Genomic DNA, 20933 nt, shown 5'->3' on the forward strand with positions numbered 1-20933 from the left:
GGCCGGCCGCGGCGCTGCGATGGCCGCCGGCGCGCCGCGGCGCCGCGGGAGCCGATGATGGGGCGGCGGCCATGGCCCGAGCCGGGGCAGCGGGCGGCGGCGGGCGCGAGGAGCGGCCGCCGGAGGAGCTGTCCCTGGAGGAGGTGCTGAAGGCCTACGAGCAGCCCGTCAACGAGGAGCAGGCGTGGGCCGTGTGCTTCCAGTGCTGCCGCGGGCTCGCCGCCGAGGGCGGCCCGCCGGCGCCGCGCTGGGGCCCGGCCGGGCGCATCCGCGACCCCGCCGACCTGCGCCTGCACAAGGACGGCGCCGTCTCGGCCCGCGGGGAGCTCGGCGTGGCCGGTGAGTGGCGGGCGGGGCGCGCCGGGGGGCCCTCGCCCCGTCCGAGCGGGCGCCGGGGGCGCGGGCGGGCGGGCGGGCTCGTCCTCGTCCTCGTCCTCGCGGGGCAGAAGCGGGCGCGCCGGGGCCCGGCCCGCTCCTGCCTCCCTCCCGCCAGAACGAGGCTCGGCGCAGGACGCGAGCGGGTTGTCCTCTCGTGTGCACTGTCTCCACGGGTCCCGCAGGGGGATTGGTGGGCTTTCCTCGTAAAGGGAAAGGCGGCAGCGTTCTGGGGTGGAGAAGAGTTCGGGGTGCCCCGCTCTTCCGAGCTGGCGATGGGCGCCTGAAGCCGGAGAGTGTCGCGGGGTGGGCTTCGCTTGCTTCCGCGGCGCCAGGCGCTGCGAACTGGCAGCTCCTCCTCCTCTCTTTCGAGGGCTTGTTTTTTCCTCGGGGAATTCTGATTATTTGGGACAAAACGTTGAGTGACTCGGGGGCACTCCAAATGTTACAATAAGGCAACAGCAGTTGCGGCTGGGGCAAAACCCCCGAGTGCCTGCTCTGGGAAGGCTGCAGACTCCGTGCAAATGGTGAATAATGGAACGGCTTTGCCCCCAAGGAGTTGAAGGAAATGGAGAGGGCACAGACCAGGTCTGACGGCATTCGAGGACATACCCTGTGGCCGGAATTGGTGTTTTCAGTCCCTGTTTCTTGTCCTTCCTGTAGAACCTGCTCATAATTTTTCCTAAAGCAAGTTTGGGAAGTACAGATTGCTGAGACTAAGCCACCCGAAGCATTTCTGGTCTAATTTAGGGGGTTCTCCTCCTCTAGGCACCAGGCAAGGGGTCTCCACTCGCAGGTGCAGTGATTGCAGAATGGAAGATGACATGTTTGTGCGGGTTTTGCGGCTCCTGGGGGGGGGAGGCAGGTAGCCCTGCTTCTGGCCTGAGTCTTGGGAGGCCATTCACACATGGCAGGCAGAATCGTGTCCCGAGGGACTCTGCCGGACTTGGGAGGCTTCATGTTCTCCAGACCTTCCTTCTCTCCACCTGCCGCGCGGGTTCTCTCTCACCCGAGTCCAAAGTCTTCCCTGCCCCAGTGAGCTGGGTGGAGCCTCTGGGTCCTAATGAGCACTGGATTCTCTCTCTTGTGTTGAATAAACACAGTGGCCACCCTGTCTTGCAAGGGCAGGCCTCGCCTCTTCGGAATGCCTGTGATGTATGTAAGGAGATGGATTTCCTGCACGGATCTGGTGCGACTGGATGGATGCCTCGCTGGCCTCGGCCCATGCACACCAGCAGCCCCACGTGGCACTCGTGCGGGTTGCCTCCACAACTCTGTGCACTCTCCAAGGCATTGCAACTTGGCTGCCTTCGCTCGTTCTCCCTCTGGAGCGGGGGGGGGGGGTAACAGGAGGGATGAGGCAACTCCCCCCCCCCCCGTGGCTGCTTTGGAATGCAAGTGAGGTGCCCCTTTAATTTGAACTGGCCTCATCGCAAGGCTGAGGGGAGATCAGAAGAACTGCCCGTGAATTGAAGAGCAGGTGCCCAGGGTGGCTTGTAAAGCGTTAAACAAATTTCAATCAGGAGCACAAGAACCTTGAACGCCTGCCATAAAAAGGGCAGCGGAAAAGCAGGTAGCAGGATTGAAACAAAGGCCTAGCAGCATAAGGCCGATTCACGGAAGATTAAAGAGTCTGGAGGTTTTCTTTCAAAGAAAGGTACTGAGATGATGTGCTTGTAAGCCTCCCTTTGGAGCGTTTCCCCCGGAACAGCCCACCAGCTTCAGGTGTTGGGGGGCTCCTGGGGACAGGCTGACCCACAAAGACCGGCAGCTCGGGGGTAAACGGCCTGCGAGCTGCTGCAGTCGGCAAAGCACAGGTGCCCTGAGCCTGAGGACTGGCTCCTTGCAGCAGTGTTTTGGTTTGCCTGGAATTCCCAGAGCGCCTTCAGAGGCTGCCCCACCATTTAAAGCAGTGCAGCAGATGGTTTCTGTGGGCCAAAAGTAACCCGGATGAAGGGCTGCCTTGCCTTCCTTTAACACTCCAGGATTTGGAACCCAAATCATTCAGGAAAATTACAAGCATGCAAGGAGTGTCTCATTCGGGTTTCCTGCAAGCTCTCCTCTCTGCTGAGGGGATGTTTGCGCTCCGCCTGGTTCCAGTGAGCCGAGGCCTTGGTGGCTCTCGCCAGGCTGATGCGCACAGTGCTGGCTTTGCGCTCACACCCAAGGCTTCTGTTTGGAGATAAAAGCGAGCTGGATTAGGTAGTCCTTTCTCTGCAAACCTTTGCCTCCTGCTTTCTCCACTGTGCCTGTAATGGTTTAAGAAGCTCAAGAGCAGACCAAATTCAGGCCCGAGTGCTTGCTTTTGTGTGCATTTTGGCCATCTCAGCTCCTGCCTGGTCAAATAAATTTAATTCGCAGCCTACACGGCTGTCCAAGCGGGAGCCCCTGCTGTCACGCCGGGCCCTTCCGTGCCTCTGCTGAATCATGCTGCCAGAAAAGCTCTCGCTGCAACTTTTACTGGCATGTTACAGTCCTGTCCTGCCCTTTCTCCAAGGTGATCAGGAGGCAGTGCTTGACTCTCTTTCCCCTGGGGACATGGGCTCGGCTGGCCCAGGGTCACCTGGGGGACATCACAGCTGGGGGGGGGACGTAGCACGCCCCTCTGCCCCCACCACGCTGCCGTGGCCTTCGTTCCGTCCGGTTCTTCGTGAAATGCCACTGATGCCGTTTTGGGGGATGGAGGTCATGGAGCAAACCGGTGCTTCCAGCATTTAAAAATTTGTTGCAAGGCAACTTCAGCCTTGTTGGAGAGTGGCATCTAAGAAATCTCAGGCGAGGGGGATGTGGATGCCAACTGGCCTGGCCTTGCCAAACAATGACCCACAGAACAAAGTCCCCGCAGCCAACCTCGGCACCCAGAAGGTTCATACGGGCAGATATAGCAGGGCCATGCCAGGTTTGTTTTAAGAGTACTGACCAGGAGGAGTTTATTGCGCATCCCCTCCCGGCCTGCTGCCCTCCAGCTGTGGCCAAGCTGGTTGTGGCTGATGGGAGTTGTAGCACAAACCATCTGGAGTACACCCAGTTGAGGAAGGCTCGATGTACTACTGGACTGGCACCCCACCCGCCTTTCTGGGTTCCTCAGCTTGAAGGGCCAGGCAGGACCGCATAAAACTGCCCTTCACCTTTTTACGTGCGGGAGCCCAGGGGAAGCTCCGGGAAGCCTCTTATCCCAGAGGTTCATTGCTTCTTCCTCTGCTCCAGTGACTCCTGGTCTTCCTTGCCCTTTATGAACGGGGTTCGCTGCCAGTCTACCAACATCTACGAACACTTTCTGTTGTCATTACCACGAGCCACGCAGGCCTTGTTTAGGCTCGCGTGACCACCGGAGAAGCCAGCTCAGAGCAGCAGCCTTTCCCGCGCAGGCTGCTGCACGCTGCGCCAGCTGCCCAGTTACCCCGACTGCGCACAACTTGCCGTGCACCTGAAGGTGTGCCGCGCAGGCGGCTTCAGAGCCATCTGTGCCCTACGGCTTGTTGTGGGGCTCAGGAGCCACCTCCCCACTGCGCACCTTGCCGGGTTGTGACTGCAGGGTAGCCAGCGCGCCCTGAGCGTGCCCACGCCAATCCCAAGATAGGCACTGGGAAGGGGAAAAGAGATTGCCCCGACTGCTTTTCCACGTGATCCTGTGCGTGGCCCTGCAGCGCGTCTTCCCCTCCAGGGCGACAGCCTGACTGCTCCCTGGCCTGGGAGCCCCGCTCCTTCTTTCCAAAGCCCCAGGCTCTCCCAGGGATCCCACAAGAAGGGTGTGGAGACGGAAATGCGCCAGGGAGGCTGTGGCCTTCTGCCCAATGGCTGAACCACCCACCATGTGTGCAAAGCCTGACAAATGGGGGGGGGGTGCAAAGGGCCAAGAGCAAGCCGGATTGTCGGGGTCGGCGGCTGCAAAGTGCTCCTCGTGGAGACACAGCCGGGACTTAGGTGGAGACTGTTCTCCAGTAGCAGATTTGTCTTGTGCGGGATGTGGCTGGTGGGGTGGGTGGAATCTTTGCAGGCAAGGATTGCTCTGCGGCTTGTTCTGATAATATTTACTTAGACGCACTGCAAAGAGTGCATTTAAAAACTGGTCTGCCCGGTTCCAGAACGCAGGCTCCCACCGGGTGCAAAAGACTGGCTGCTTGTTCACCTCTTGCTGAAGTGCGGGCACGCTGAGCGTCACTCTGGCCCAAGAGCTAACCTGCCCGCACGCAGCCTCCGCGGCTTGGGGAGGAGGCCAAGAGCAGCATCTGTTCAGTGGTCCCTGAAGGAAGGGGGGCAGCGATGGAGCGAGGCCTCTTTCCCACTGCAGGGAGGGGTTCTGCTCTTCCTCGCACGATCTTTTCCAGCATCCACGGCGTCTCCTGAGCATGCTCTTGACATCTGAAGAGACATGTAGGGGATGCGATGCCCATGGCACAGTTTTCCCAAGCGAGACAAAGGGCTCCTGAAGCGGTCTTTTTATGGCGAAACCCCTCACATTTTAAAGTCTGGTTACAGATTTTAAATTCCGTCCAGGTACAGGCGGGTTGTGCTTTCCTTGGTCCCTCATTTTGTTTTGGGGCGCCGTCTTGAGGTGCTTTCCACCTCTGCCAGCCCCTCCGTTGTAATGCAGGCGTATTCCCGAGTTGCAGGCAAGGTTCCCCACTCCAGGCAGCCATACGGGGCCCACCACCTTTTTGTTGGGTGGTTTGCTGCCTGCTGGAATCTGCACTCTTGAATTCTGCATGCTTTGGAAATGTTTTGAGAGTGGGCCATGCCAGGGGTGACCTATAGCACAGACACCTCTGCTGGGCCTCACAGAAAGGAAGGGAAATGCGATGCTTGATTTCCTGGAAGAGGGCCGGGAGCTCAGCTGAGTCACTTTCCTGAAACTCCGGTTTCTTCTTCCTGACTGGTGTGGGTTCTGGTTTTTTGGCAGTGAAGGAAAAACATTGGCCACATGCTCAGAGGTACTCTTGGCTGCTGAACTATATTGGAATGGGAGTCTTGGGCTGATGGTGGCACAAATCAAGCTCCAGTGAAGGGGCTTCATCTCTGGAGCTGTGCTCCAGCCTCCTCCCATTATGGGTTAGCACTGAAGAAGGCCTGTGCAGCTCCGCCCGGCTGTTCCTGGTCTGGTGCCGTCCAGCTGCTTGGGCTTCAGCCCCAGCTGGGCTGCTGGGAGATGCCCTGCAGATGGTGGGATGCCGGGCTGCTCTTCTCCCTGTGGCAACCTACTCCAAATGCCAAGAGAAATACCTCCGGCTTGGCATCCACAGTTCCCCTTCTGGGGCTGCCTGGTGACAGGGCCGGCAGTCAGCGCGTGCTGGGCAGGAGGCCCGGGAGGTGCCGGGAACCGAGGAGGCCCGGCCTCTCCGCCCACAGGCGCAGTGCCAGGTTTGCAAGGCTGGGAATTAGGGCTGCGCCTCCTTTGTTGTGGTGTCTGGCATTGCTCCGCTGCGGGGCCAAGCAGATCTTCGGTTTCGCCGGGATGGCTCAGGGTCGCTGCGTCCCCAGATGAGGCTGCAGCGGCCCCTTCGGCCTCTAACCACTCTTGGGGCTTCTGGATGGGGCAGACCCCTGGAGACCCACTCCATTTGCCTAATGGCCCTGCCTCTTCATGCCAAGCCCTTAAGCTGCATTGATCGCAGCCTGGGAAATGATCTCCCGAGAAAGGCGGCTCCTCTTACGCGCGTCTTAATGCAGTTTCTGCTGATGTTAAATCATCTGCTCTCATCCTTGCATTTTGTCACAGAGTTCCCTGCAACAGTGTGCCGTCTGTTAGGGACAGCACGGAGCGAGCAAGACCTGTATGCACATGCCCAAGCAACCTAAAACAGAAACAGTCATAAAATAGCATCCTCACTAAGGTGCAGGGAGAGCCAAAGGTCCTGGCGAGAGGATGCCATAACCTGGGTGCTGCTACTCGAAAGGCCTGGTCCTGCATCATTGTCTGCCTCGCGCATGCGCGAGGCCCTTTCCTGGCCATGCGGAGGGAGACGGTCCTTCAAACATCCCGGACCCAAATCTGGAGCTTCCCAGCCTAAGAACTGGCTCCATGGATTGGCACTGGGACAAACTGGGAGACGATGCAGCAGACACGGCACTGCTGTGACACAGTGCCACACGGTCTCAGACTGAGGGCAGCCTCGCAGTCGCCTTCCTCGCCGAAGTCTCGTTTCTGTTCCTCCCCCAAGCTCACTCTGGGGCAGGGGGTTCTGCAGCCCGCGGCCTCTGCAAACTCCATCAGCCACTTTGCATAAAGTCCCCCCCCAAGATGGTTGCTGCAGGCAGCCGGTCCTTAGGGGTCCGGCAGCCCTCAGGCTGTCCTGATTCTCGGCGCAGGCCCCTCTCAGAGCGAGGCCCCCCGACCTTAAGCAGGAAGGCCTCGCTGGCCCTCCCGGAGCTCTCGCCTGCACAGGGCCGCCCCTCCGGAAGGGCAACCACTTAGTGGCTTATTGACTGAGTCAAAGGCAGGAGATGGAGGAGCGACTCCCCCGGGAGGGGAAGAAGCACATGTCCAGGAGAGCTTCCCTGGGGGTAGCGCAGGAGAGGCTCTGCGGTCGGTCCAGCCTCTGGCGGCATCTGCAAGTGGGGTGAGGCGGGAACAGTGCCGGATGCTTTGGAGGGCTCCCTTTGGCTGGCACTCGGGGGAACCAGATAACGTGCGAACCATCTCTGAGCCGTGGCCGGGAGATGGGCATCGTAACGCTGTCATTCTCTCTTGCAGAGCTCCCGCTGACCTTGACGCCCTCGGCAGAAGCGCAGGTACGTTGCCGGTGCCTTGTGGGAAATAGCAGGTCCCTTCACTGCGTCCTCAGAGGTCGGAGCCACCTTCCAAAGTGCGTGTTCAAAGGCGCTGGCATGTCTCCCTCCTGCCAGGAAGCACGCGAGGCCCCCCTGCACCGTGGCTGCTTCCAGATCCTCTGGAGGGCAAAGTGCAAGTCCCTTGATTTGCACCTGGAGCATCCCTCCCCCGCTCTCCTCTGCCCCCACCCAGGTTGGCGGACGACTGGGCCTCGCTTCCCCCCTCACTTTCCCATGGGCAGAACAGGCCACCAGCCCTCCTGCTCCAGGTGCCCAGCGTCTCTTGGCCGTCGGCGCCTGCCGGCTCCCGGGGGCAGCTCAGGTTCCCCTTGGCTTCTGGATAAATAATGGACCCACAGTGTTCCCGGCTGGGCAGCAGGTGGGGGGGGGCAGCCGCCTTCTATTGCTTTTGCTCACCTTTCTGTTGCTGTTCAGTGAATGGAAAGGATTTTCATTTCAAAATTGAAGAGTCAGCCAAAATGACGGAGGGGCTGCGGCACGGAGGGCTCTGGCCCAAACCTCTTCTCCAGGGGGCCAGGGCTGTTTCTGAGCCTGAACGCCCACTGATGCCGGCGGAAGGTTTCTGTCCTCCGGCCACAGGCAATTTGCAGTCCTTCCCCAGCTGCTGAGACACGTGCCCTGTCAGGGGGAGCCGCCTCCTGCGAGAGATGTGAGGAACGGAGGCCTGAGAATTCACTGCAGCTGGAGAACTGGCCACCTTTGATGGGATGAGCTTGTCGGCCGTTTCTCCCTCCCGTGAAATTCAAAGAGATCCTGGCGTTCGTTTCCAAATGCTGTTTTTAGTAGGAACCAGGCTGTGCTCACTTTGCACAGAGACCTGTCCTCTGGGCCTGATGGCCAGACTTGAGCCCCAGCCGGACACGCTGTGAGGCTCCTCACCCCGTCTTAGATAACAGGCCTTGCTGGGGGGGGGGGGCGTAGCCTTGGCCTGCTCCCTGCTGAAAGAGGTCCCTCTGGCCCCCACCCTCCGTCCGAGAGCGCCCGGTTATCCTCGGCACCCGGAGCTCACGGCTGCTCGCTCGCTTGCCCACTCGCAGATGGTGCAATCACTGGGCTTCGCGATCTACCGGGCGCTGGACTGGGGCCTGGGCGAGAACGAGGAGCGGGAGCTCAGCCCGGAGCTGGAGCGCCTCATTGACCTGATGGCCAACAGCGACTGTGAGGACAGCGGCTGCGGCACGGGGGACGAGGGCTACGGCGGCCAGGACGAGGAGGAGGAGGCGCTGGCGGAAGGGACCCTGCGGGCCGTGCGCACCTTCAGCCAGGCCATGCGGCTCTGCGCCGCCCGCCTCACCCAGCCCCAGGAGGCCCAGGCCCACTACCAGGCGGTGTGCAGGGCCCTCTTCCTGGAGACGGTGGAGCTGAAGGCCTTCCTGGCCAAGATCTGCGACACCAAGGAGGTGGGTGCCAGACGTGGGCGGGGCAAGCACCGGGGTCCCCCGGGGTCACACACGGGGAGAAGAAATGGGGCACAGGCCAGCCCTCGTGGCGCTGCCTGTCCTTCCTCTCCGCAGCAGAGGCCCTCTCTCGGGAAGGAGGCAGAGCGGAGGCACGGGATCGCCGCCCGTCCCCTGGCCTGCCACTCCTCGCTGGGCAGGAGCCCGCCGTGGCGAGCCGAGCGCGTGGCACTCACTGGGCGCTCTCCAGCCCAGTGTTTATCCAGGGAGGGCCACTGGTGTCTCTTGGAAAGCCCATCCTGGGCGGTGCGGGCGCTTCTGGCTCCTCTCCGGAACCTGGAGGTTCCAGACTGCAGTGCCAACGCGGAGGACTGTTCGGCCTGCGGGACGGGACCTGCCGCCTTCCCCAGCCTGCTGCCCTCCCCCAGGGGCACTGGATTACCGCTCCAGCTACCCCAGCTGGCACCGTCCGTCCGTCCCTGTCGAGGAGAGGCGAGGACGAGCGCCACGGCCTTTCTCTTGTCCCTTGCTTTTCCGTCCCCCAGCCCCCAATTCCCTCCCTGCTCTGCAGCCCCTGGGCAGGGCTGGTGGTCACTGGGCCATGCTGGCTGGGAGGGCTTGTTCGGCTCCTGGTGCTTCCGCAGCGCCGCAGGGAGCTTGGCCCCACCACCCATCTCCATGCTGTTGGTTTGTTGGTTCGGGAAAAGCGGCTCGCCAGAGCCGGGCCTGAGGGGAAAGGCGGGGAGAGCGAGGAGGGGGGCTGCCCCTCCTTGCAGAGTGATTACGAACGCGTGAGAGGGAGGGTGGCTTAACGGGGTCAGGTGTCCGCCTGCCCCTGCGTTCGTCAATGCCCGCAAGTGCCTCGGCGACCGCAGCCTGGCGCGGAGCTGCTCCGCGGAGCTTTGTGGCCTTGACAAAGCGCACCACGGGGTGGGTGCGGGGTGTGCGCTGGGGTGGGGCCAGGGGCGCACCGGTGCTCAAGGGTGGGGGGGAGTGCTTCAGGTAGCCCGCGAGGCCCCATCCCAGCAGGGCCCCTGAGAGCGCCAGGCCTGCCACCGCACCAATCCCGGCTCGCTCGGGGCACAGCGCCGGGTGGCCCGCAGTGGCAAGACCTAACCGGTCCTCTCGGCCTGTCGTGCAGATGCTGACGAGGCTGAAGGACGAGGACGAGGAGCTGAGGGGCCGATCCGCGGCGGAGCTGGACAACTTGAGGAACACCGACTGGGTACTGAGCAGTGGGGGCGGGTGGCGCTGGGGAAGAGGGGGCGGGCCTCCCAGCCATGGGCCGGCTCCTGCTGGACCGGGCCGCCCAGGCCATCCCTGGCCCAGCAGCCCTCGGCTGCTTCCTGCAGGGCTGGGCCTCTTTGCACCCAGGGCCAAAGCCCGCCCTGGAGCAGCCCTTGGGACCAGCGCTCCAGCCACGGACGGCCGACCGGTGCCGGCAGGGGAAGCCACCAGCTCCACGCTGTTGCGGCGGTTAATTCTTGTTACGATTACGCTGCTGCCTGTTTATTTAGGATCCTTAATTGAATTACTGCTTTTTGAGCATTGCTTAAGTTAGTATGTATTATTTAAGTGTATACATTAGTTTCCACCACAAAGATCAGCCTTAAAGCTCCTCGCACACAATATAGAAATCCATAATTCAGTAGGAAAACAGAAAGATGGCCCTCACCCACGAAATCACTGCCAGCCACAATCAGTGCAGTCCCACAAAATGCCAGGGACCCGGCCTGCAGAGAGGCATTTTGACTTTTCGAGTGGAAGAAGCTTGCACAAAACCAGCAGACCTTTGCGGGGGGAGCAGTCCCGGGGACAAGGGGCAGGGTCTTATGGAGGACGCTTGTGGGACGGGCTGTGAGCGCGGAGGGCGCGTCTGGCCTGCAGGCTGAGGGGGGCCAGAGTGAAGTCAGGCTGGGCAAAGACGTGGACGGCCCCGTGTCCTTCCCGGAGCAAGCCTGAGGGCGGGCTGTGGACGCCGCCTGCCCCAGCTGCAATGCCGCGTGTGCCTCGCAGGCTCGGCTTTGGGTCCAACTGATGCGGGAGCTCCGGAACGGGGTCAAGCTCAAGAAGGTCCAGGAGAAGCAGTTCAACCCCCTGCCCACCGAGTTCCAGCTGACCCCCTTCGAGATGCTGATGCAGGACATCCGGGCCCGCAACTACAAGCTCCGCAAGGTCATGGTGAGCAACGGGGTCATGGGCAGCAGCGGTCGACGCGCCCTCCCTCCTCTTCCTCCTTTTCCTGCTGTGCCGAGCAGCCAAAGTCACCGTCCCTCTTCCAGAGTTTTGTGGAGGAAAACCGGGACGTGTTCATAACCCCGATCTCACCAACAGCCACTTCCCGAGCCCTGCTTCCGCCTTTATTCCGTGTTCTGGACTTCCCTGAGCTGCTGCTTTCCTGGCGTGTTAGACTACAACTCCCCTCTTCATGTGGGCTGGGAGTAATGGGAGCTGTAGTCCAACGTATCAGGGGAGAACTAATTTATCCTCCAGTTCCCGCTTCTCCCTGAAAACAGCAGCCAAAATCGCGCGTCCCTCTTCCCTGTTGAAGATACTTTGGAAAAATGTGCTTCCTCCTGGCACACTTTTCATGAAGAGGTCAAAATATGCCCGGCAACTGCTGAGGGTGCTCAGGAGCATGGCTGGCTGCATGTTGCCGTGATATTCACATGTGTGCACCGACACGTATACACGCCAGCAGCAGGACGCACACCCTGCCCCGGTCCGAGATCTGCCTCCGAGGCCCACCTGAAATCCGAAGGGCATCTCACCGTGGCAAACCTTTCAGGAACTCCCGAAGGCAAAACACAAAAAGCTAAAAATAGGGACAGGGGCCTTGCGAGAGCAGGAAATGGGCCACCGTCAGGCGGCACGTGGGGAGGGAGAGACGCTGCTAATTCTTCCTTCCTGCGGCACCTCCGCCAGGTGGACGGTGACATTCCTCCGCGGGTGAAGAAGGACGCCCACGAGCTCATACTGGATTTCATCAGGTCCCGTCCGCCCCTGAGGCAGGTGAGCCAAGCCGGGCGAGCTGCGTCCGCTTCCCGTAAGCCCTGGCGGGCTGCTTTAAGGGGTTCACGGCATGAGCGCACGGGCTGCCTCCTGCCGGTCACTGGGCTAGCGGTGGGGCGGCAGTGCGCCCGCTGGCTGCGGTGGCCACTGCGGCCATGCCCTGCTCCGTCTTCGAGATCCTGCTAGCTGGACACGCCAGGCCAGAAACGGGGCCTGTCTGCGCACAGCACACGCTCTCCCTTCCAGCCACGGCTTCTCCCGCCGCATGGACGGTCTCGGCTGCCCCACCTGCCTTGCTTTATGGGGCCAGCAAGTGTGGCCTCTCTAGTCCGTGGCTCCCTAATTAACTACAGAGTCCAGCTGGGTAGTTCCTGTCAGATATCTTGCGCTACAAATCCCATGGGCTCCAACCAGCATGGCCATTGGTTGGGAATGGAGTTCAGTGGCACTGCCCTTGTTTTCCACATGCGTGGCCCTGGGTTTGGTCCTCGGCAGCAGATTATCCTTCCTGAAGCCCCGCCAGTCAGTGATCCGCTTTGCACAGAATGCTGGCAAACTGTGGGTTAATTAACCCATGATTTCCCATGGTATGTCCTGAGTACCTTCTGCAGCCATTTTGGATATTCAAACTACAATCACATTGATTAGGAGTTGCCACATGACTCTGATGCTATAGGTGAAGCATGAGTTAAACAGCCCGCAGTTAACCTACAATTAGGTTTGGGTTAACTGTGGGTTGTTTAACCCACGATTGAAAGTGTCCACATGTGGGCGTCGCATAGCAGTGCCTGATTGGTCGTTTTGCTGTTACGATCCATCAATTTGTCCCCAACTCGTGCTGACCTCCTGAATGACCATCTTGCCCTTGCCAGCACTGCTCAGCTCTCATACACGCAGGGCCGTGGCTTCCTTTGGTTCGGGGTTAAATATGAAACATGCGACCGGCACATGGCAGAGCAAACGGTGGGTCGATTAGTGGGCCCCGTGTCTGCAGGGGTAGATGAACCGGTGAGCTCCCTCCCACCTCTCGAGGGAGCTTTGGCCTCAGGGGTCTGTGGGTGCGTGGGAAGTGGGCACAGCTCTTCTGGCCTTGTCCCCCACCGCAGGCTTCAGAGCGGCGGTTGCGCCCCGAGCCTCAGAAGCAGAGGACGCTGCACGAGAAAATCTTGGAGGAGATCAAGCAGGAGCGGACGCTTCGGCCCGTCCAGCTGCGCTTCCAGAACCAGAAGGGTGAGAATGGATTGCTCGGCCTCTCCTCCAAGGAGCCTGAGCTGCTGTGCATGAGCCCCCTCCTCCTCTTCTCCATTTTGTGCTCACGACAGCGCTGTGAGGTAGGTCAGACTGAGAGGCAGCGACTGGCCGGGGTCACCCAGCGAGCGGAGTGGGGACTAGGACGGGCCTCGAGTCACACTCCAACCCGTGCCTGGCTCTGGCTTGTGGTCATTGGCCGTCTCGAGGAGCTCTGAAGCCGCAGGGCCTCCAGGGGACCCTCTGGCTGGGACCCAGGCCTTTGAGAGTGGCGGCTCTGACTGGCTCAGCACACTCCCGGAGGGGAAAGAGTGTCCTGCGCAAAACGCGGGGTTGCCGTGTGCCGTGTGAGGCCAGCCTGAAGGCTCGGAGATGAGGAGCCGCACCAGAGGTTCCCGCAGAACTTGCTCGCTTGCTCCTTGCCCCCACAGCATGCCCTCCCCGTCTGACAGGCCCTCTCCCTTCCAGGATTTGGCTCCTTGCCCTGCATCCTGGACGCCTGCTCCAGCAGCATGAAGTCGACCTCTTGCATCAACCTCTCGGGCATGGAGCCCAGCGCCCCGCCCCAGCGCCAACGCCAGCGGGTCCTGTTGAAAGCGCCCACGCTGGCGGAGATGGAGGAGATGTTTGCCTCGGAGGTGCGGGCTCGGCGCTGCCCTTTGCTGGGGCCCTGGAGGCTCCGGGAAGGATCGGGACCCGGTCTTCCCGTCGGAGTCAGCGGCAAGCTTCAAGGCGTACGCTGCGCCCCCGCTTGGAAGCCGCCCCCGCACCTAAGTCAGTTCCCTCCCACTCTGCAGGAGGAAGACTCCCCCGTCTCCGAGGCTGTGCCGGGCCCGCCGATGCCCCTGAAGCGCGACCGCTCCTTCTCGGAGCAAGACCTGGCCCAGTTTCAGAGCGAGAGCGGCAGCGGCCAGCCCGGACCGGAGCACTTGGGCCCCAGCGGGTCCGAACCGCGACCCCGCTCAGGTACCGCCGGCGCTGCATGGACCAGCGTGGAGAGCCCGGGCAAGTGCGCCTTCCCCCAGTCCTCCTCTGCCGTAGAGCTAGTGGCACGTGTGCTGGAAGGGGGGGAGCACTGTCCCGACAGACACCTTCCGCCCAGCCAGGCCGGTTTACTTTCTGCAGAGACGGCACCATCCTCTTTCGAGGGTGCGTGTCCCCAGGCAGAACTTCCGGGGAGCGCCGCCTCCCAGCCACGGAAGACCCGCCGGGCTCGGCGCTGTCCCCCAGGTGCCTTTCCCACGGTCACGGCTGCTCCCAAACAAAGCTGACTCGTTCTGTTCTTCTCCAGGTTCGGTCCCAGCCAGCTACCACCAGGCCCCCTGCAGCGGCAGCCCGTGCCCCCCCAAGCACAGTCTCCTCAGCTCCGTCGATGAAAAGTCAGAGGCGGGGCCTGGTCCTGCCCCAGATCCCAATCTGAAGTATTTGTGGCTGGTAAGTGGCTGATCCGGCTGAACGGCGGCTTGAGGCTGCGCTCTGCCACCGTGAGGATGGGCTGTGCTGGCCACTGGTGTGACCCACACCTGGCTGAGTGGAGAGCGGCAGTGCTGCAGGCGGGGCAGGTGGCCGGGCGGCATGAAGGCGCTCCCTGCGGGACATGCAGGCGGCGTGGCAGGCAAAAGCCCCCGGGTCCCTCCCTCGTGGGGGCCGCTGCCTCGGCAGGCCTCCCCCTGCCAGCCCGCGTCTCCGTCCTGCAGCAGGAGTTCAGCCATCCCGTCGAGAGCCTGGCACTCACGGTGGAGGAGATGGTCAACGTGCGCCGGGTGCTGGTGAAGGCCGAGATGGAGAAGTTCCTGCAGAGCAAGGAGCTGTACAGCAGCCTGAAGAAGGGGAAGGTGAGCCGGGCGCTGCCGGCGGTGTGCGGGGCTCGGGCCGGGCCAGCACGGCCCACCGGCTCAACTCTCTTCCCTATCCGCAGATCTGCTGCTGCTGCAGAACCAAGTTCGCCCTGTTCTCCTGGCCCCCAACCTGCCTCTTCTGTAAGAGGTGAGCTCATCCCGGTGGGAGGGTCCAGGCCGGGCACCATGGCTGGAGGAACGGACGGGCAGGCGCTGCCGGGACGCCTGTCCAAAGTTTGTGGCTTCCCATCCGCTTTCTTCCTTTTTTAGGTCCGTCTGCAGCTCCTGCAGCTTGAAGGTAAGAGACTTTGGTTTGGCTCCACTCTGTCTGCTCAGGGGGCAGCTGCCCCATCCCAGGGGGGCTGCTCCTTCCGGGGTCTTCCACACAGACTCCCACGGGCTGGAGCCTGCTCTTCATGCCTCATCCTCTGATGCCACCCTCTCCCTCTCTCACGCCCTTCTAGATCAAGATGCCGTCCAAGAAACTGGGCCACATCCCTGTCTATGCTCTGGGCTTCGAGAGCCTGCCGGGCTCGCTTGGCCTCCGGGCACCCGCCTTGCGCAGGAGGGAGGCTTTCCAGTGAGTGCCCCCCTTTTTCATGCCTCTGCCCGGGGAGCTCGTTTCTGGGGCACTCCGGGGCCCAGGTCCATGCACAGGGAGGGCAGCAACTGCATGCCGGGGGAGGCCTGGCTGTGTGCTGAGGACTTTGCGTGTGGGGTGGGTTAAACCGGCTCCTCTGGCCAGTTAGCTGCCTCTCTGCAGGCTCTGAGGGTTAAGAAGGCAAAACCTGGACCAAAAATAGCCCGGCAATTTCTCTGGGTGCTGGTAACAGACCTTCCCCGACTGTCAAGCCTGGGGTGTTTGAGTCCGAAACACGGCTGGTCTCGCACCACGTCTGTGCTCCCGGCATTGGTCGCTTCAGCCTTGCGTCCCCCGATTGGGGGGGGGGGGCCTAGGGTGGCATGCGCGAGGCTGCGGGTCCTTTCCTGGCACTGCTGAGGAGGCGCCTCCGGGGCCCTGGGGAGCCTTTGCTGCCAGTCAGGCCGGCCCGGGCTCCACAGATGCCAGGGAGGGCGGCCACTGAGGTTCCTCCTGCCCGACAGAGAGGGGCCGGTCGCAGGCTGGTTCGCTCATGGGCAGAGGAAGGCCTTGGGGTGACCCCCTCTCCCCGGCCCATCTCGCCTCCCAGCTCCCTGCAGGGCACGAGCTGGCGCAGTGTGGAAGAGGAGTTCCCGTACATCTATGCTCACGGCTCCGTGCTCAAGGACGTTTGCAGCGACTGTTCCGGCTTCGTCACGGACGTCGTCAGCTCCAGCCGCAAGAGCATGGACATCCTGAACCGGACGCCGTGCCGCAGCCGCAAGACCCAGTCCCTGTACATCCCGTCCAGCTAGATGGGCACCGCCTCCCGGAGCGGCTCCCCGTCCGCCTCGGCTCACCCTGCGCCCGACCCTTACTTCTCGGCCTCCCGATGTTAAGCGGCCGGTGCGGAGGGGGCCGCCGAGGCTCCCTGGGCCGCAGGAAGCTGTGCGTGACTCTGGGCTGCGGGGGGGCCCTCGCCCCCCTCGGCTGGCTTGCTTACTCGCATCTGCTCAGATGCCCGGCACTCCCTCCCCCACCCTTCCACAAGCGTCTCCTGCCCGTGTGTGTACATATATACATACCGATAGACTCTCTATATTTATATTGGTGGACCGGCTGCTCTGACTTACGGGAACGCCCATGCCTGGCAAATTCTGCTGAAGGAACTGCCCCCAGGTGCCCCCCCCCCGCCCCCCCCCCCCCCCCCCCCCCCCCCCCCCCGAGTCTTCCTTGGATTGTAAGTAGACAAAGGGCCCGGTAGGATAACCTGGAGCGCCCGGGCGAGTCCAGGCCCCCATGTTGCAGCACTGGAACTGGAACACGGAGGCCCCGCAACAGCCGTGCCCTAAGCAGTTCCCTGACCCCCTTGTGGGTTCTGGTTCCCAGAGAAGCAGCAAGGGAGGCTTCCAGCTGCTAGCCCCTCTGCATGCGGAGTCCCAAAGGGGCGTCCTGTTTGGGTCACTCCCGGTCTTCCGGACGACAGGCCCCCCTTGCAAGCGCCGGCATGCCACTAGACTTGAGCCACCGCCTGCTTCGCCCCTCCCCTCCCGCTCCATGCCTGAGCATCTGCCCAGTCCAGGCAGCGAGAGGTGTTTTAAAGTCCATTCAGACTGGCCGGGTCTGCTTTCTGACTCTCCCTCGGCTAAGGGGCAGGTTCTCCCAGCCCCCTGCCTCTTAGACTGTTCAGGAACATGTCTTATGTGTACAATGAATGATGAAATCCCTAATTTTGTGAGCATGTAAACAAAGAATACACAATGTCTGCCTGCTGTGTGGCGTGGGCACCAGGCCGTGGGGGCAGATGGGCAGGCAGTGGGGAGGGCAGTGGGATTTGGTTGGTGCTGGATGCACCCAAGGCCAGGCGCCACATCATGGCGGCCACCGTGTGTGGCAGGGTCGCCTTCTGTGGCGGCAGAATTGGTAGCCGCCCTGCCACCAGCCGGCCGTTTGGTCACCTGTGGCCAGCCGCAGGATCAAACTGCTGCCCCAGGGTTAGCGGCTGGCTCGTCGGCTCCCGGCAGTCCCGGCCACGTGCTTAGTGATAGGGATGTTGGGAGCTGTGGCCCAGAACCCCTGGAGGGCAGCTGACTCCGGGGCTGACCCCGGGCTCCTCGGCCACTTAGCCCTGTGGCTCTGGGCTCGTTCCCCTGGACCCATCCGGCGTCGCCCGTGTTCTCCAGGGAACAGCCAGCGTTCCTGGGCTTTGCGAAAGCCGCTTTGCTCGCCCATCGCCAAAGCGACAGCCGTTCTGCTGACAAGGAGGCGTGACCGGCCGCGCCTCACCACTGCTCCCCCGCTGCCTCGCCTCTGCCAAATGCCACCACCCCTTGCCAAGCGGTGCCAGGCCCCCAGCTGCCTGGGCTCTTCTGGCCTGGGGGAACGGGGGGGGGCACAGCTTCCTGCCCACGCCTGTAGTTTCATCCTGGTGCCACTGGGCTCCTCTGGGTGCATCGTGACATTTTCCAAGCGCGCTGGCCTGGCAGCACCGGCCAGCAGAGTGTCTTCCTAGCCGCAGACACCCAGCCAGGAGGGCCACTCAGCGGCACTCTGACTGAGCCTTCACGGGGCTGGTCTTCCCCTGCAGAGGGAAGCCAGCGCTTCCGCGGTGCTGGCGAGCAGGTGCACAGCCCGGCCTGGGGAGCGGCCCAAGCTCTCTGCTGCTGCTGCTTCTCCTCCTCGCCCCAGCGCCGCTTGTGCCAAACCACTTGCCGGGCGCTCCCCTCGGCTGGCCACGCTGCTGCCCCTGGCCCGGCATGCCTTGCTGGCCGAGCTCCCGGTTCCTGCAGGAACTCTCAGCACCCCCCACCGGAAAGTGGAGGGCCCCACCCTGCTCTTGCAGGGCCTGCCTGCCCTTGGCCTCCCCCAGCCCATGTTTTATATGCAGCCTGTACTGTAAACCCTTGTAAATAAAACTGATTGCAAACCTGCTTGGGGCGTCCTGCTCTGTCTCCCTGCTCTGTCTCCCGGGGGAGGGATGGGGTCACGCTGGGAGGTGCTGCCCTGCGACCGGCGGAGCAGGGGAGAGCGCAGCAGCACTCGGCCGAGGGAAGTGGGGCAGGACAGTCACTCGGGGGGCTGGAGCTGCTTTCATGGGGGTGAGCCCCCTGGCTTTGCTGCTGCTCTTCCCTGCTGTACACGATGGGTCCTTCTGCCTCTTGCTCTGGCGGAGTGGGTGGGAAGGGCCTGGGCAGGGCACCTCTGTCCCGCGGATCCCCACACTTCGCACCCAGTGCTAACGGTCTTGGGCTACATGGACAGGAAGCATCCAGTCACATGCTTGGCGCAACACATGCTCGAAAGACCAAATGATTCAGGAAGAGATGAGGAGGTGCTGGCTCCAAGTGCTTAGCCTACACCTTAAGGTTTTGCTCCAGCATCAAGTTCTAGCCCCCAGGTAAACATCTTTGCTCCTATGCCCAGTTCTGGATGCAACACCTCAAGAAAGATGCAGACAAACTGGAAGAAGTTCAGGGAAGGGCAACAAAAGATGACCGGGGAACTGGGACCAAGCCCCATGAGGGGAAACTGGGAAAACTGGCGTGTTCAGCCTTCAGCAGACGAAGGGCGCGTGGGATAGCGCTCTGCGAGTACTTGCAAGGAGGTCACGCAAAGGCGGGCTGGAAAGGCTTCTCAGGCGTGCAGGCCACGGAACAAGGGCTCAGGGTACAGGAAGCCGCATTGCGGCTGAGCGTCCGGCAGCTCCCCCTGCCTGAGCAACGCGACCATGGCTCGGCCGGCGGAGGGCTCCCGCGCACCGGGGGCGCGCAGGCGAGCCGGGCAGCCGCCTGCTGGGGGGCTGGGCGTGGAGCCCGGCACGGCACGGAGCGCGGCTGGGCCCGGCGCCCTGCGCGCCCCTTCCGGCCCAGCCCTGCTGCCGCCTGGGATCTCAGCCGCAGAAGGCGTGCGGCGGCGGCCGCCAGGCTTCAAGGCGGCGTCTGGGCCATGGGCTGGGGACGGCAATGCACAGCCTCGAGAGGCAGGGCCCGTGTGGACCGGTTGCTGGGGAACATGGGTTTGAGGGGGCCGCTGCGCTCGCGCCCCACTTTTCGACCTGCGCGCGGGAAAAGCGCTTCGCGCGCCCGCCGCTCGCGAGAAATAAGGACCGCCGAGGTCCACTGCGCGGAGCGTCCACGCGGCTCTCCTGCACGTGCGCATGCGCGGAAGCCAGTCAGCGAGACGGAAGGAGAGAACGGCGCTCAGGGCGCTCTGTTTTCTTTCGGGTTGTCCTCGCGGCTTCCGGTCCGCCGGGTCTCCTTCTCGGGCTGCTACAGCTGCGTTATGTCGCGGCGGGCCTTGAGGCGGCTGCGAGGGGAGTCGCGGGGCCAGGCGCTGCCGGAGGAGGAGCCGCCGCCGCCGCCAGTCTTGGGGAGGCCCGAGGCGGAGGCGGAGGAGCAGGCGGCAGGAGGCCGCCGGCGGCGGCGGCAGGCGGCGGCCGGGCGCGTCGCCAACCTGTTCGAGCTGGTGAGTGGCAGCTCAGCGGAGGAGCCCCTGCATGGCCCAGGGGCGAGCACGGGCGTTGGCGAAGGGCCCTGAGCCCACCTGTGGCCGCTGCTGGATGTTTCTAGGGAAGGTCCCGAGCAGGCAGGCACCCTCACTTGTCCCATCGCAACTTATGTTCAGTGGCGGCTACCCCTGTGCGTGGCAGTGCGCTGCTCGCTATCACAGCCAACCAGTTACTCTGCTGGACCAGCCCAAAGGCCCTTCTCGCTCAGCATGCTGCATCCCGTGGTGGCTGGCAGGCAGGGTCCTTGCGAAGCGGCAGAGCTCCTGCTTTGCACGAAGAAGCACTGACAATGCAAGGCCCGGTGGACCAAGGATATGACGCTGTATAAGTCTGCCTCTGATGTTCACATGTTCTTCTGGGGAGCTTAGAAGAGGCAGGGCCTAACAGCAACAGCCCCTCCCAGATCTAAGCCACTGTGTTCCAGAGATAGACTAGCTCTGTTCATGGAAGTTCCCTTTTTCTGCCATGGCTACCATGGCTTCTCCTTTCTTAAAGCCAGCTGAGAGGGTGCTGCATCTTGTTGGATGACTGCACCAATCATTGTACCAGTCTGCACCAGTTGTTTTGCTGGAGGACTGGGCTACATTTCCATGGGAGAAAAGAGAAAAAGGAAGTCAGTCCCTTCTGTCTGGTTGTTGGAGCTATAAATCTGCCTTATGCTGAGTCTACTAGTTATTGGTCAATCTAACCTGAGATTGACTGCTACTCCTAAGGGCAGTCACTCTCCAAAATCCCAAGCAGAGACCTTGCCCAGCCCAGCTTTCCATAATCTATTTAACATGGTCTGTTCAGAACAGAAGCTGCAGCCTCTTCTATATGAAGCATTAGCTGTTTGTTAGCGACTGATAGGTGTCCCCTTGATCAGATTCACAAATCCATTCCTTTGCATTCATTTCACACCTTTTAGGAAAAGCAAGCACAGCCTCTGTTTTTATTTCAGTAAACAATTGTGAAGTCAATTCTGTTTGCTTAATTGTTCCAGATAACCAGTGAAGAACCAGAGGATGAGCTGCCATTCAGAGAGGAGAAAGATGATTCCAGGCTGCAGGAGGAAGATGACACAGGGAACAAAGAGGTGGAACCTGGAAGTCTGGAGAGGGACAGACAGAAAGAAGGAGAAGAGGCTGAGCAACTGGACCAAATGGTAAGTTCTCTCTGGGTGGCTGAATGCGAACATAAATAACTGT

The 20933-nt window shown here is 61.9% G+C and overlaps 1 protein-coding gene across 1 annotated transcript; it reads left to right on the plus strand.

Annotated features, from left to right (window-relative positions):
- The first annotated feature begins 71 nt into the window (after window positions 1-71).
- On the plus strand, window positions 72-16054 carry SPIRE2 (spire type actin nucleation factor 2). The gene is made up of 17 exons (XM_044428099.1): window positions 72-339; window positions 3744-3808; window positions 5644-5700; window positions 7069-7104; window positions 8202-8564; window positions 9703-9786; window positions 10578-10742; window positions 11487-11573; window positions 12680-12803; window positions 13290-13459; window positions 13619-13826; window positions 14113-14255; window positions 14519-14656; window positions 14740-14807; window positions 14930-14957; window positions 15124-15239; window positions 15850-16054. Exons 1-17 carry the CDS (start codon window positions 72-74, stop codon window positions 16052-16054), a joined length of 2325 nt encoding a protein of 774 aa, XP_044284034.1.
- Window positions 16055-20933: the final 4879 nt, after the last annotated feature.

The sequence above is a fragment of the Varanus komodoensis genome, unplaced genomic scaffold (assembly GCF_004798865.1).
Source record: "Varanus komodoensis strain SLA01 unplaced genomic scaffold, ASM479886v1 scaffold19, whole genome shotgun sequence".
Taxonomy (NCBI): Eukaryota; Metazoa; Chordata; class Lepidosauria; order Squamata; family Varanidae; genus Varanus; species Varanus komodoensis.